This window comes from Lichenostomus cassidix, chromosome 3 (assembly GCF_008360975.1).
Source record: "Lichenostomus cassidix isolate B80296 chromosome 3, HeHo_3.0, whole genome shotgun sequence".
Lineage (NCBI taxonomy): Eukaryota > Metazoa > Chordata > Aves > Passeriformes > Meliphagidae > Lichenostomus > Lichenostomus cassidix.
The window spans coordinates 61,394,010-61,411,115 of NC_139483.1; the positions used below are offsets into that span (position 1 = coordinate 61,394,010).

At 38.0% G+C, this 17,106-nt stretch overlaps 1 protein-coding gene across 14 annotated transcripts in view; it reads left to right on the forward strand.

Annotated features, from left to right (window-relative positions):
• Positions 1–5,799: 5,799 nt before the first annotated feature.
• TRDN (triadin) overlaps positions 5,800–17,106 on the forward strand; it is a 228,633-nt gene continuing 217,326 nt past the window's right edge. For 7 of the 14 annotated variants that reach the window (XM_085056050.1, XM_085056056.1, XM_085056053.1 and 4 more), the window contains exon 1: positions 12,817–13,316. In XM_085056050.1, coding sequence (XP_084912176.1) covers positions 13,295–13,316 — 22 coding nt within the window. In that variant the 5' untranslated portion in view covers positions 12,817–13,294. Of the gene's footprint in view, positions 5,953–12,816; positions 13,317–17,106 lie in introns of those variants that run through there. The other 7 variants (XM_085056049.1, XM_085056054.1, XM_085056057.1 and 4 more) reach the window with 4 other exon arrangements.

The following is a 17,106-nucleotide window of genomic DNA, read 5'->3' on the forward strand; positions in this document are numbered from 1 at the left end:
TGATGCCATTGTCTGGCCAGTGTCTGTAGAAGGATTTTTGCTGATAGAGACTGAATGAACTGCGTTGGGCTGATTAATTGCTTCTGCTCCAAGTAAAAGTTAGCTTAGTCTAATTACTGGTAGACTTGGAGATACTTTGTGTTGTGCTGATCATCTTCAGTCTAAGCAACTACAATATGGTAAGTGCAGAGCTTATTTCTGATGGTCCTTGCAAGGCGAAGCAATCATTGCTATTCTTCAGCCCATGTATCCACCTCAGTTCCACAGGGCTAAGGAATAGAATTGCTGGGGTGGTAAAGAGCTTTCACTGGAGCAAGCTCAAAATGATTGCAGTCTGACAGTCTTCATTGGTATCGATTGTCATTGGTACTGGTGCTCCAAAGTGAGGAAGGGCAAACCCTGACGGGAGCAGACAGAGCAGGTCTGTAGAGTACAATGACTGTGTGTCCTTGGAGTGCCTGCAAACTGTCAAAGGACAGTAGATTGGTGAGAAATACAAGAGGAATATTTTGTTCCAGTGCTTCTTTTGTGGCAGATGATTTCCAAAGCTAAAGGAATAAAGGATAAATTTAAGGGATTTTTAAAAAGGACTTTGAGATGGAATAGTGAAATTAGGCTATCAAGAAGAAATTGACTTCGTCTCAAACTCAACGACAGAATCAATCTGACATTGTAAAGATTCACTAGATGTTTGAAAATCTGGAAGACAAAAGATCAAATTTGTGAATGCAAGGTTCTCCAGAGGGAAATGAGAGAGAAAAGAGGCTGTCATTTTATAAATAACTCTTAAAGGAATTCTTTACGATCAAGCATGTGTGTGCCTGGTTTTGCAATAGAAAGGCAAATCCTTCAGCTGACAAGTCATCAGGTGCAGTGATAGTAGACTTTCTGACTCTCCAAAACATGGTGACAGTTTTAAAATTTGCCAGGAAAGGAATGTAAAGTGGATATTGATCTGTAAAATAGCTGCAGTATATTGATACAATCTGACCAATGATCTGACAGTTTGGCTGAAGAATGTTTTTTCTAACAGCAGAAGAAAAACACAAGCCAACTCACATCAAGTATCCTTTCTTTATTTCTGTTCTTATGGTGTTTCATTGGCAGGTATGGCCAGACAGTATGTTTTTATACTGTGCTGAATTCACAGTGTTAGATTTGCTCCCTTTTTTCTTAGGAGATTGTTTGGAATATTCTCTCTTTGCAAAATTAGTGTATTAATTGCACAGCAACCAAAGATGCAAAGAAAGTGAGGGATTTTCTGTTACAAGCTTGCTTTAGTCCACTGGGATCACAACAGCTCTAACTCTTGAATATCTTAAAAGGGTTGGGTGGTTTACACAGACATTTTCAAATTCTACATCTTTTTAGTCTGTTTTCGAGTCAGGAAGGATAGGAGATTACTATGTGTGCCACCCTTATCTTGCATATACCGGTATATTATGACCTTTTGATTTTGAATTTTGGCATTCACACTTTCTAAATATACTTTTTCAGGCAGCCAAGTTTGGTTTTTCTGAATTTAACAAGTAAAAAATGTTGGGAATTCTCTCAGAAGTCATAAGGTGTGGGAAGCCATTATCTGCTGTGACAACGAGTAAAATTGAAATTGCCACTGGAATTCTTCCACCTCAGTGACACCACATTGTGGGGCTGTCAGAAGGCTGAGGCATGGTACTTTTACCACCAGTGGTTCCTTGTGAACAGCCTCAAAATGTGCTCTTATTCTCTGTGTAACATAAATAAGAACAGTATAAAGAGTAAGGTGTATGTATTTAATTTTTCCCTACTAGTTGTGACTGTAAAAATAGCAGCTTGATTTGAAAGGAGAACTTTTAAAAATTCTTTCAAGATAAAGTGTTCATACAAATCACCGTGTTAATTATATATCCTAAAAATTATGCAAATAATCTTTTTAGCAGTGAATTAATCAATGTTAATCATTTGAAAAATAGCATTTGTGTGGGGCTTTTTTACAAAAATGTGTCAAAGTATTGAAAATTCTCATGTTGAGTGTGCATTTTAATAATTCTGTTTTATTTTTTTTAACAGTGACAGATGAATACTGCCTATATTATTTTGATGTTGAGCAACAGACACAGTAGGCAATCACAGGTGTAAACTTGCTACACTGGGTTCCAGATTCTTGCAAAAGTTTGTTAAACAATCATTTAGATTTCACGTCTTAATGTTTCATTTTATTTGCCTATGGCACAACAAATAATGCTAATGAAAATGCAAAAATTGTAGCAGCTAAGGGAGACACATTCAAATGAGGCGCTTGACTTCTTCTTTAGACTTGTGGACATAAATTGCTGACTAATCTGAAAATCTGTCAGAAAACAGTGCTCATGACCAGGGTGTTTGTACGCTTTTGGATCAGAACTTTTAGTTCATAAATTATTTGACATACCCATATCTTTTTAGTGTCCCAAAAGCATACTTATGTCTAATGTCTCCTCTGGTGAAAGTTAGCACAAGTCTAAAAAGCGAGATAACCAGTTCTCTGTGTCTCCCCCAGCTCATGCTGTAGCAGCAGACCCTTGATGTCAAGCATATTTAGACACAAGGACCACAACACTGCTACTGTTCAAGCTGGGGCTCTTTATAGCTTTACATCTGGACTCCTGCTGGAACGCTTTGAGTCCCAAAATTTTCCAGTATTTTGCCTTAGGGTTTATAAAACCTGTGACTATGATGAGGTAAGCTGCTACCATTGTGTGAGACTACTAGATAACATTCAATTCATGAACTACAGGATTTTGTACAGTATATCTCTGGTACTTCAAAGGAGTACTAAACAAACTAAAAAAGTTTACAAAATTAAACTAAAATCTGAGAGACGATATTTTGATACTCTCAGTTATGGAAATAAAGTTTCAGTTCCGTGGAGTGAATGACAAGATTATTATAGATGTAAATACAAGGGGACCATAAGTTTTGTAAAGAAAGGTAGCAGATATTATATGTCCTCTTACATTGAGAATACCAAATAATAAAACAGTAGATTCTTCAAATGTGTGGCTACTATTCATTCATTCATTCATTCATTCATTCACACATTCTTTCCATAACCTGACTCAATTTCTCAGCTATGCTGTGCGTTTGATGAAAGACAACTAATCAAGTGACTGCAAAACTTTCAACAATTTAATAAAATTATTATCTTTCAGCATAATCATAGCATATATCTGCTTTCAGTGAAATACTTATGTTTACAATTATTGATTGTGTATGCAGTGCAAATATGCAAGCAATAAAGTACATATTCCACATTTTGGTTTTGAAATTTCCCACAGTTCTCACTTACTTTAACTGGAATATTTGAAAATTCTGAAAATTGGCCTTTAATTGATCGAGTTGGGTGAGGAAGAGGTCCTTTGGTGCCAGAAACTCCACTGAAACACATGATCAAGAGGTAACAAAAAGCTGCTTCTGTCCACAGTGTAACAGGAAAAGAAGTTTCCTTGAAATATTCCTATACTTCACACATGATTTTCTGTGATGGACCACTGAGACAGCTACACTTTTCATGAGGTTCACAGTTTACTGTGCTGGTGCTGTTCAATTTAGAAACAGCAGAATATAGAAGATCCTTTGTGAACTCCTTCAAATAGTCAGATAACTCTCAGAAATACTTGCACAGCCAAATGTTCTTCATCTGATATCAGATGGGAGAAAGGTACGTTGTGCCATAAATTAAAGTACTACAATTTGCTTTTCATTTTTTAAAACTTGCTCTTTTCTCTTCTCAGTGATAATTCATTCTGGTGTGCAACTGAAGACTGTTTTATACATCTGAGGACACAATACCATTGCCACAGGACTGTGAGAACTGTTTTTTAGTTAGTAAGTTGCATTCAGTTCAGTTCCCTGAGCTATTGCATTAGATAATATTCCTCTTTCTCAGGACTCAGGAAAAAAAGGGTAGAATCAATTTCTACTTTCTTGAAGGAATGCTTATTTCACACCAGACTCTCTAACTCTCTAGTCTTTCACACCAGACTCTCTAACTCCAGAATCTTTAGTTTATCAGAAAGTTTATGAGATTTTGCTCAGGAAGGAGACTCCAAATTTTTCTGTTATTCATCCCTGATTAAAACAGACAATATGAAGGAGTCTGTAGGTTGGTTTTTATACCTGAAGGTGAAGGAGAGCTGGTAACCTGGCAGTATCCTTCACACTAAGGACTCAGAAACACCAATAAATGCTAGCAATGAAACCTTAACTGCTCAGCAACCATTGACACAGATGTTATTTTTGCAGATAACAGTCTTGTGGTACATGAAGCATTAGTCATATCTTTTAAATAATTCAGCAGAATATTAATAATACTCCAACTGCCTTGTACTTAAGAGTGACAGGTGTGTTTAAATTAACCTCTCAAAAACACCCGGACAATCCAAGACATGAACTAACTTCAGGACCACCAGCTTTAAGTGCCTGATCCTCCACTCTTTTTTTCTCCAATAAAATGGTTGATAGACACTGTATACTCAGATTATGGAAAAGAGCTTTTTTTTCTCTTTCTAATATGCACTGATGTCAGACTTTTAGGAGGACAAGAGCAAGAGTAAATTTCTATTCCAGTCCACTGGTGTCAGTATGGAGTGGAAAACTGGAAACTTTGCTCTGAGTGGTTTAGAAAGACCATTAGGATTTAATCTACCTGAAGTGTTTGCCTGTTGCTGTCATGACACTACTGTGACAAATGAAAAGTTGGGTGGGGAATTTAACTAAAAAAAGAAATTTACTGGTGGGGAGAAGGGGGGTTAGATGGACTCATTTGACAAATGCTGCAAAGGAACTGGGACAGCGCTGTTTACAGAGCAGGTTTGTCAAGTCAGGTAGCAGAGAGGAACTGGGACTATAAGTCTGCTTGTGGCATAAATCATTCGCTACTTGCAGTCTTCTGCCTCTGCATAACCTGCCCCAACGCTGTATAGCACCCACATTTCTGTCAGGCACCTCTTTGCAGTGTGTGGGTCACAAAGATGATTGTGAACATTAGCTCCAGTTTGGTGATGTGTGAATAGTGCATGTTCTGGTTTGATTGTACCTGAATCCTGTGTTTGTGTATCTGATGTTGTGTGGCCTTTGTTATTTCTGCAGCAGAACCAAAGGTTTGCTCCACTCAATTGCGGTGCTCTGATTCTTATTCATAGAACAGATAACATTTTTTTGTTGTTACTGTGAAATGTAGGAAATAGAAGTATTCTTATATCTGCCTTCCTCAGAGATTGAGTAAAAGCCTAGCTACCTTTCCTCAAGGAAAAAATACAACGCAATACAACAAAACCAAAACCCCTTTCTCAATTGTCTGTTACCTAAGTAACCAGAAACATGGTTTTTCATTGGTCATCATAAGGCAGAATTTTTAGGTGAAGCAGAATCCAAATATCCAGGATACATTTTGTTCACAAAACCTTTCTACTGGCATGAATTTGAGCACAACTTTGAACTTCCCAGGTAGCTCAGGAAAGAGGGAGAAGCAGGAGTGGCCAGAGAGGAAAATCTTTAAGGTACAAGGCATATGAAATGAGATTTTATAGTCAAATGTCCACTTCATGGGATGCCTATGAATTTAAAAACCACAAGTATAGTTACAAAGACTTCCAAGACCCACAAAAGGATCTCAAGCACAGACCTTCATACCAGAGGCCAGATCCTCCAGAAAATATTTGTGTCCCAGGCTGGATTGTTTTACGGTTGCACAAGAGCTCGACGTGCTGCCCTGCGGGATTTGGCTGCACGGCCCCTTCACCCCACAGGGAACAACTGCCAACAGCTCCTTGGCAGCTGCAGCTTGTGCCAGTTGTACCAGCGCTGCACGCTTTCCTCAGGCCCTGGGAATGCATCCGGGAGCTTCCAAAAGTCCCCAATGTCCTTGCCTTGCCTTTCCTTCTGAGCTCTGGGGACGCAGCTGAGGATCTTCTGCTTTGTGTCTCTGGGGTAATACTTTAATTTTCTTTTGAATTGGGAATTTGGAAAACAAAATGGCTTAATTGTCTCTTGAGGATCATTGCAGTCCTCTACATTTGGTCTATTTGTGTTCTGCTCTATCAGGGTGACTGGAGAGGAGAATGAAAGACATAGTAATTCTTCTCAGTAAATGCTTTGCAGATGAATATTCTTTATGGTTTGCATTAGGAAGTTGACTATGGACATATGTTGGAGGTTGGCTAGGAATCTAAATTGATTGACAGTGACAAATGATGATGTACTATTGAAGGAAAATTAGTATATATGTACTATGATGAGTTGTAAAGACATTAATGCTCAAAATTATTTTTCTTTTTATAAGATCCTTTAATTTTTAGACATACTTTTTTCAGTGCAGTTGCAGCTGTCAGCACTGACAAGGTTGAATTTACTAATTCATGTCTTCCACTTCTACTCTGTAAAGAAGCTAAATTGCCTAATGAAAAAGCTCCCAGATTAGATTTTCTTTTTAAATAGTGGTAATAATAATAATAATAATAAAGTGGTTCTTCATCTGCAATTCTAGCTTTGATACATCCAAGACTGTGACTAGAATGTAGGAGAAAGAAAGAGGAAACACAAAGAAAAATTATAGCTGTTGTAGAAACAAACTTTTTTTTAATAAATCTGGTTTCTCTCATGTAATTTCTTTCTTACAGCTGATAATTGCTGAAATACTTTGGCTGCTTTAGCTTTTTTCTCCTTTTTTCTGTATCTCTCTCTGTGTATATTTCTGACAAATAACAGATTCATTTTTCTTGAACATTTTGCATCACAGGTTTGTGTACTGCCAGATGGGTGACTGTGGCACATAAAGAGTTAATTCGTCTGGAGGCTTTTGTATTTCAGGATTTAGAAATTGATTTATCCACTGCCAGGGGCTGATATCTATGGTATTTGTGGAAATGCATAACTCAAGCAGGTCCTAATGTTGCAGGGCAAACAGAGACGTGGGAATAGCAGAAAAACCTGATGTTCAAAAAAACCCAAATAAACACAAAACTTAGGACTCACATACTGTTGGCAAAACCACTCACAGAACCACAGCTATATCAGACACACAGAGATGTCCAGGACAAAAAAAGCGTACTTGAAAATGGATTTTAATTCACTGTGCTTAGATACTGAGTGTCTGCTCTCAGGAAAGCTATGAAAGTGCCAAAATCCAGATAGGCCTCCTGACACTTTGGCTGGCTTTACTTACAAGGCAAATCCTTTTTTGACTAGGGGAGGTCCAGTCTTGCCTGAGTACCTAGAACATGTGGTACATAATGTAACTTATCAAGCAGAAGAATAAGCTATTAAATGGAATAGAAGATGAGATTTCCCCTTGGTTGTGAAGGTCAGGCTGAGCAGACAGTTTCAAGCCTCCCAAAAAGGGTTCACATTACTGAAGATACCTGATACTTAGTTTTATCCTGTATTTCTTCCCCAAGTATTGGACATGAAAACATATATTTGTCTTTTCACATCAGACTTTTATTCAAAATTGTCTTTCTACCTATTTTTGGCAACGTGCTTGACTATGGTCATATCTGGATAGCACCACTATATGTTGATTTCTACTGAAACTTTTCATAAGACTATGAGCTGAAGACAAATTTAAAATGTATTGGTGGAAATTTGGAGCTGAGATTGTAATCTGAAGTTTAGGCACACTTTTGCTCTTTTTCTATGTATTTTTTTGTGATATATTTCTGAGCATTTTTCTTTCAGTATAGAATCTTGGTTTCAAATAATTTTAAAAAAGAAAAATCAGTGAATATTTTTTAGAAAATTCCTGTTTTCAAGGAAAGTCACCAGAGCTGAAGTCACATTGCTTTGCGAGGACATTTTTGACCAGCCAGCACACCAAGTACTTTGGTATATTTGAACAGTCCTCAATCAGTATTTGACAGACATAATTCATGTTGTGTCAGGGCCAATCCCCATCTCTAATTATTGTTTGGCAAATTTCTATCCTCTGTACATGGTCAAGTTTGGATCCAAATTGTCCTGAAGAAAAAGATAATTACAGTGTACTTTTTGTCATTGCTTCTTAAAAAGGGCTGGATCCAGGTATTCCTTTCTCACTGTCATTGAAGTGGTCTTGTCTGTGAAACAGCTTCTGAGACATTTTCTAGATGTGAAAGTAAAGCCACATAAGTGCTAATAACACAATAGTCATTAAGAATAGCAAGAATAATCAAAGGAAAAGGAAAAGGAAAAGCATGCTACACAGAGCTGCTACAGGTCATCCAAATGCAGTCTACCTTGGCATGCTGCAATAAATACTTTCCCTGAACCTAGCCTGTAGTAAAGCTTAGTATCATTAAAGCAGAGAACACTGAAAATCCCTGACTCTCCTAAGTAAGGGGTTGCTTTAGCCTGATTTCCCTCCACAGCTTGGAGGGAGCTTTGCCTTTGGCCAGCTTGCAAGGACACTAAGTAGGATGTTCTTGCTTCCTGGAAGTAGTTTGATGATCAGCTGGCCTTCCTGGATGTTAGAAAATGTTCATTACTCAGTCATACACCCAGACTGAGGCTACTGCAGCAGTTTTGTGGTACAATGTCTAGTAGGGATATTGTCCATAGTAAAGCAAAACTGTCATTATCATAGATATTTGCTTTATACCTGCTGTGTTTCTATCATATAGCTCTGGAAGTGTCCTTTAATGAGCTCAGAGTGCCAAGGTGATGTGACCCCAATGTGCTTGTCAGCTGTCCCCAGGCAGAAGCTGATTTGAATTCAGACCAGTTTGCCTACAGGGACAGAGTTCCTTATCTGTCAGTTCTTCACATTAAATGTAGGACAGATCTACTATGGAGTTTAACCTACTGTCTCCTACATATTAAATAAAAACTTGTTTAAAGGCACTGTGCAGGCAATTCTCTAATTGAAAAATGATGCACATTGATTTGTGACAATGGTAAACATGTACTTACCAAGATTTAACCTAGATCAGATGTGATCCAGAGGTCTTGCTTTGTTTTGTATTTTGGGTGTACTTTAGAATATCCAGAATATGTCTATATTTTGGTCATGTTGATTCCAAAAATCTTGCTACTGTTAATTATGAAATATCAATCACAAATGGAAAAAATTACTTGAGAGTTGTCTAATGGTCCATAGAAAGTCACAACTGCATCTTTAACTGATCAGGACTTCAAAGGCACCAGAATGTGTGTTCCTTTTCATGCTGGAAAACACAACATTACTAGTGGGGCTGAATGAAAATCTCATCTATAAGTAACAGTATTCCTAAACAAAAATAAAGCATAAAAAGTAAAAATCTGTTTCAGACGAAACAAGCTTCATATGCACATCAAAGCACAGTTGACAGACATCTCTCTAATCCTATATTTGCTTCTGCATATGTCTTTATTATTCACGAGATTCAGTACCATTCCCCATCTCCTTGGCATTATATTTTCATCATATATTTAGTTCTTATCAGTTGATTACTGGGCGTTTGTGATAACAAATTAGTTATCAGAGTTAACAGAGTTAAAAGTAAGTTTCCTTTCCTTGACCCTGCTGTGCTGCTGAGCATGCACTGGGATAAAAAATTCTTTTCTTATGCATAGTTGCATTCTCAGTAGGACTGAACTCTGAGAATTCATCAGTAACGTGTAAGCAGACAACTCAAATATTGTTCTGTATTTTCTTGTTGACAGACAGTTATACTCAATTCCTCCAATACTGCCTCATATCAGTATCAAAGTCTCTCCTCTCATTACCTCGTAATTTGAAGTGAACTCTTGTCTCTCCCAATTCCCTTTTTAATAATATCATCAAGACAAGACAACCCAGAAATGAGCTAATAAAGTATCTGTATATTCCTACTTTGATTATATGAACAACCAAACTTTACGCCAATAAGCAGGAGTTTGCATTAGAATCTGACAAATAGTAAACTTCTGACATTTTCCTAAAAAAAAGTGCAAATAATTGCTTTACCTTGTTTCATCAGTTAGGAATCTCAGTGAAATACACATTTTCTGAGATCAAGGCATGTGGTTACATGCAGACATTAGTAGCAGTATATATAGTATGTCCTTCTCCCCTCTTCCTAAGATTGTTACTTTTCTCCCTATCCAGACAACTACAGAGCAAAGAGAACTGACATTTTATTTTGTCTGACACAGACTTGTGTATCTGAGGAATCTGCTGTGAGGATGCAGCTGCTTCTACACTTTCCTCCATCCCTTCCTACCACTGAATGTGAGAACTGATCCCAGGACAGTTCATTTACCATGTAGCCCCTGTGAATGGGAGTGGAATATCTATTGTTAACTTGAGGAAAGAGCATTTTCTTATTGTGATCAAGATATAGTCAGAAGAAAACATGATGAAATAGTGTATGTCCAGGTTTACATACCACTTGCAAGGACTAAAGTAGTTTTAGATTTTTCAGCTTTCTTGCTCTTTGAGGGGGAAGGAGAGAGAAAGAACATCTTACAAAAGAATACTTCTGTTCAAGTTACACAGAAAGGCTCCCACTAAAATGCAATTTTCAATATATGAACTGGGTCAGGAAAAATATTTACTTTGTCGCATGAAGAATTGTATAGATTTTCCACTGGCTTTCTGCATACTGTGAGTTTCACAGATTGGTTTAAAAGAAACTCCAAAACTGAGTCCAAAACTGAAAAAAATTCTAACTATCCCTAAAAAAAATTTCAGTTTCCCTTGCTTAGACTCCTAAAGAATAAATATGACCTTCTTTAAAATTTCCAGATGGCAAGATGGCAATGTTTGTTTTTCAGATTAAATGTATATATATATATATATATATATATATATATACACACATAACTTTGTTTACCTTAGTTCTGTGTATTTTCACCAAAGCTGTGAATATGACACATAGATCCCTTGACTTTTTCCTCTTTGAAGGGAGCAACTGTATAACTTCCAATACAGCTGCCTAAAGCCACACTTATATATGTAAGATATTGATGCATATGACATCTTTACCCTGCTTCCCGGAATGAATATTTTGTGCATACAAAGGATACAGAGGGTACCAACCGCTTCCCTTTCTGGCCACTGGGCTGATGTTGTGGAAAATTGGTTTCCAGCTGGATTCTCTCACTTCCTCTGCTGTTATATCTTGGTTTCAGAATAACAGCCCATGATTGAGGGTAAGCATGAATAGTAGCAAGGAAGTAAGGCATGGAGGAAAGAGGGCAGGTGGTAGAAGGCGAAATGGAAAGCAGTGAGGAAAAGACAATCATGCACATACAAGTATGTCTGGGTATAGTCCACAATCTCAAGATCTTGCTACATGAAAAAAGAAAAGATTCAGACATTAATTTTTCCCCATTTCTCTCTCCCCACATTCCCAAACTAAGACCTTACTATTTTATTCCATTTGAATAGGAATACAAGTGAAAACAATCTTGACTTCGCAGGATTGATTAGCACTGTGCCTCAGATATTCAGCTGAGATGATCTCTCTCACATCTCAAGCAAGTAGCAAAGCAGTCAAAAAATAGATGACCCCAAATATTTAACTGCTCATGTAAAATGGAACTGCTCCAGCAGAAGAGAAATAATTAAGAAGAACAAGGGATTTGCCTTAGTATCACACTTTCTATCATCCTTCACTAACCTCTGAGCCTTTGTGAGCAGCTGTTTTGTTGGTATGTAAATGTGACACCTCAGACCATCTTGGTATTCATGAAAGAGTATTTTTGAAAGAAGAAGGTTTTATCTAAAATCTCTTCATCAGCCTTAGTGAGAAAGATCTACTGAAGGAGAGGCTAGAGGAGCAAAAAGAGGGTTAGAGGGATGATCAGAAAAGCACTGAGTACTTCAGCATCAACTAACCAAAACTTGTCAGTGCAAAAGATTTGGTCAGTAGAGCTAAAGAAGAAAGGGGATCAAGCACTGACTGCAAGCTTTGCCTAGAAAAAGCTAACATTTTCGGACATGTGGCAGGTTTGAAGTGTGTTAAGTGTAGAGGGAAGACAAAAATCCTAGTGGTGACTGTGCTGTTCAATGAACCTTTTCTGCATCTTATGCATTGGATAAATAGATTCATTTCCCTGCACTTTGCCACAGAGCCAGGTGCTTATATCTCCTGGGGGAAGAGGAGAAGTGTAAATGCCAACTCATGTAGCAGAGACAAGGTGACTACAGGTTCACTAGCTAGAAGTGTTTAAGATGGTTTCTGATTTCATGTGACGATGACATTTACGTAGAGCTATGCTGCCTTGAGGGCACTTTTTTGCTAATTTCATTTTCAAACTATTGACCACATACATAATTCCATTGCTGTGAAATTGCAAGCAGTGTAGTGAAAAGATTTCTCAGGTTTTAAAATAATTATTATAATTTAAATTGTTAATATTTTACTTCCTCTAAATGCTTTTGAGGATGTGCCTGTTTTCAGTTTTATAAAATCTTTTCTAAAATCACAGGATTTTTGAGCTACTTAAATATTTCTATGAATCAGACCCAGAAAAAACAAATCTGATCTCCTTTATATTTTTGCATATTACCTTCATGTATCTAGACTATATAAACTATCATTACTTAAATTTTTTAACCTTGTTCTGTAATACTTAGATGAACTTCACAGGTATGTTTGATAATTGCAGCAAATCAGAAGAGGTGCAGAAAAAATCCAGACCAATTCCATAGGTTTAAATTAGTGTCTTAATTGGTTCTGAACTGTGACTAAGAGTCGAAGTGGAGAAAATCACCTAAATTTACCCTCCCCCTTAGTCGGTGGTGAGCTTCATAGGACCCTCCCCAAGCCTTATAAGGCCAGGAAGAATGTGCTAAGCACTGAGTGTGCTAAGAATAAAGTTGTACTGGGATGGATAAGGTTACTTTGAACTCTATATTTCATGTTTCCTGACATACCCCCCAAAGAACTGCAATTATGCTAGCAAGGCTGCAGGAGCGTTGAACAGCTCTTTCCCAGTTCTTTTGATTTTCATTGCCTTTCCATGCATTCCTGTCCAGTTTGGAGCTGTGTCTTTTTACTTTTTATTTGTGGTTTGCATGGTTCTGGGATCATTAGAAAAACGTGCTGAAGGTTCACTCTGAGGCATGGCTATTTTTGTTAGAAGCTGATACTTTAGACTGAGCTTTACGTGTTGCCTCTGGAAGGCCTTGGGCTGCTCTGGGAGGCCAGGATTCTGCAGAGGAAATAGACATTTCAGGGGGCGCAAAAGAAGAAGGAACACAATTAGACAAAGCAGAGGACCTCCCTCCTTCTTATTCTGCAGCTCCTGCAAGAGTCAGCAACCCAGAAGTACTATCTAAGCTGCCACAGTAGATCTTGACCTTTTAAACAGAGTATCTCTTACCATCATCATGGCCGAGATAACAGCAGAAGGTACAGTAACCATTTTCAAATGTAATTAACCAAAAATTAAATGTACTTTAGCAGTGTAATTGAACAGGCATGCCAAAATGAACTGTTGTTCTTAGCAAATAATGCTTTTGCTCCAGGATCATTTAATTTTGTTTTCTGGATTCTTTTTAATTTCCCTTTCCTGTTTTAATCTTTTTTATTTTTTACTTTTTCACTCCTGTAGCCTGAGTTTTTATGTTACTGAAGCAAGTTCTCTGTATACCTCTAAAAATAGCCTTAGTTTGATTTGCAGAACACCAACTTTTAGGCAGCTCCATTAGAGTGATACAAGGAGGGAATGTCTGAATTTCAGTGTGTTTTACTCTCAAACCTGTGCTCAAAAGAAGCTTTGGTAGTCCTTAAAATCAGAGATTTGCCATAGTCAGAATAGCTTGGTTTGTTTGCCCTGATTTTTCCATTGGAAGCACAGAGTGTTTGTGAACTTACATGAAGTTACTGAAGGGTAAAAGGTAAAAAACCTCTGTAATCCTCGTTCAGGTAGACTTCTGAAGGAGTCAGTGAAAATTGTGCTGAAATAAATATTCCAGAGTTTGGCCTGCAAGAATGAAAGGCAATTGTATTAACCAATAGATACATATTCTAAAATATGAATGTTTCATGTACTTTAATATTTCCTGACCTATTCATATTTAAATAACATTTTAGATGCACAACAATATTTTATCAACTGCAGTCAGACAGGGGATGTATTTAAAATGCAACCCTCTTTTATACTGAATATTTTAGTCGAATTTCATTCCAACTTTTTTCCCGATGTTTATGTGAATTTAATAATGACAAAAGCATAATAATGACAAAACCACAAAAAATAATTTCCAACAGTCTTCTGAAAGTTATTTTTCTTCTGCTTCTCAAGGTTATGTGGTGTTTTAGTGCATTAAAGATGTAGTTCTCTTCTTCCATTTTTTATTGTTCATACTTGTAAGAGGATCTGCAAAAAGTGCAATTGGAAAGTGACCCCCTTCCTTCTGAAGGGTCGATGTTAGGACTGTGTTAAGTAGCATGATCCTTGTTTGATGTCTGGTTAGCCACAGCAGGGAGGCAATGTGATTTTTTAATCAGCAGTTGGACGGATCTATAATTTACTTCAGGCTGCAAATACTGCCAAAACAGGTGGCTCAGCCTGACAGCCCTAACCCAAATGCTAACACTGGTTTGTTCAGATATTCTCAACTAGGTTTGTTGGAAACATTGCTTTTTTTCTAGCTTCCATCAGGGAAATCTGTGAAGTAACCAAATTAGCAAGATTTTTAGTCAAAAATTAATAGCAGAAACAGAAGACTTTTCAATCAGTCTGGAAGTGACTTTTCAGTCATTTAGTTTGTCAAAGAAAGAAAATAAAAGCCCCTGGAATGAAGTGAAAGACCCTAGAATGAAACAAAACAAAGAGTCTGAAAATGTTTTTATTGTGCTTTTATAGTGTCTTTTCAGGAGTTCCATAGCTGTAACAGTGTGAGTCTTCTGTGGGGTTTTTTGTGCAAAGCATAGACTTAGGTGATAAGGGGCATCAGCTCCCCAGTAAGCTGACCTTCCACATGGCAGGGAAATAAACTATATAATTAGTTTAGTTTATTTTAGTTTGGCTTAGTTTTATTTTGTTTTCATGTACTTGGAATGCACTTATGTTGATTGATTGATTTTTAAACTCTGTATCCACAAGATGGAAATTTTATTTATGGCAAAAAAGTAAGAATTCAGCCTGGAGCTAATGTTTCACAGCAGTTTATTTTCCTCTGGGGCTAGTACTGGCACTCACAGCCTGAAAGTTTAGATATGAACTTGAACAACGTATAGCTTGGATAAACAAATTTTTTTTTTTTTTTTTTCCATACTGCCTCCCAGCCCATTATTTGCTGGGCTCTTCAGGACTTGGTTAAGACTAAACCACTTACTCCTTGCAATAGGTATCCATAACCATTTTTTTCATTGTCAGGGGCACAGGCAGACTCCCGGGCTCCTTGCCTTTTGAGGTACCCTGCTGACACATCAGAGAGCAGGGCACAGCAGTGATGCAGCCTTCAGCACTGCCATGGCCAGCATGCTTGCTGCTTCAGAGAGATGGTCCAGCCCTGGCAGAGCGTGCTGCTGCACATTTCAGGGTGTCTCTTTCTGACAGCCTATGTCAGGACAATGATCTATTCAGAGATAGCTGAACAGGGACAATGGGGAGCTCCTTCAGGTCGATGTCATGATAATGAGAATGAGACCAACTTACTTAATAATGTAGCCAATAAGCAGTGACCCTGCCCTCGTGGCTTGCATCTCAAGCCTCGTGTGCTACTTAGTCTTTTCCAGAGCAACATGTTGTTAGTTGTGGAAATACTGGTGAAATGTACACTGTGAAAGACAAAATGAGATCTCTGAAGAGAGCAATTTATAAATGTCCTTAGAAAGTTGGCAGGACCTATGTCTCTGGCTGTCAAGTACTTAGGAGAAGATTCCAAAGGATTATCTTCAGCATTCTCAAATTGCATATCATTGCGATCACAGAAATATACTATTAAAAAGTGGAAGTCCTTAAAACTCTCTATAAAAAAATAGTACAGAGACTAAGTACTCCCTCTGTCTTTGCAATATTCTCAGGATCTAATATTAGTATTAGTAGTAGTATTACAGTGAATACTAATCTTTTTTCTTGTCATTAATACATTTAAGCAGTTACTGGATATTCTTGCAGTGGCCAGGATCTTTACTGTGGTCCACTCAAGAAATTGTCTAGGAAGCCATGGGTCTCTAACTATGCTACTTCACTGCATTTATTAACACAGGGATTGGACTGGACCCAATGGCAGATGTAGTTGAAGCTGCCACCTCTGAAGTACAAATAGAAAAAGCCTGACACCTCTGAGAAATGGCTTCTACCAATGTACAGCTTAATCTGCACGTGCACAATAGCTGCAGCAGCGGCCCTGTAGTTGGTCCTTTCTAGTCCAATCTCCTGCAGGTCACAGCGCAAGGTTGATGGCTGTCCCCTGACACTTCATCCTCCCACGCAGGGAAGAATGAACAGAGACCCAGCTCTGCTTGCTACAGTGCCCTGGAGACTGTGCACTGATCCAATCCAGGGAGGTGAGGAGAGGAGAAAGACAAGGTTTCTGTGCCAGCTGTTTGTCTGCCACAACTTATTTCCCCAGTGGAGCAAGAGAGAAGCGGGAGTCAAATAGAAATGTGACAATGAGTCACAGTTTGGTCCTTATTTTGCTGCTGAGAGCTGTGCAACTACATGTTTCCTCTGTCTGGGAGCAGGCTGCAAGGAGACAGGCTAGCCCCAAGGCTACACACAGCTTGTCAGTGACAAAATCAAAATTAGCTCCTGCATTTCAGCGCTTTTCTCAGGCTATTGGATAACTATGAAAAGTTTTAAGATGTAAACCATTTCAAAAGGCAAGAAGATCTGTATGCTTGAAGATTAACAGACATTAAACTACTAATATATGAGAAATAACACACAAGAGCCAGAGGGTAAAATCCCAATTACTTCATGAGTGTGATGGTCAGAAGCTAACAGTAGTATCCAACTGGCAAAAGGTTTAATGAAGGCACCCTAGAGGCAAGAGGAAGATAGCTACTTCTCATGGTAATTCATGAGTTGCTGCTAGATGTGCCAGTTGTGCTGACTGCAACAGGGGCTGAGATGAATAAATTAGATGAGATGATTCATTTGGATGCCTAAAGGCATAGGAGGTGTTTCCTTCCCTTCAGTTAGGCTGCTGTTTGTGCTTGGAGTTGAGAGGTTTCTATAGAATCCATA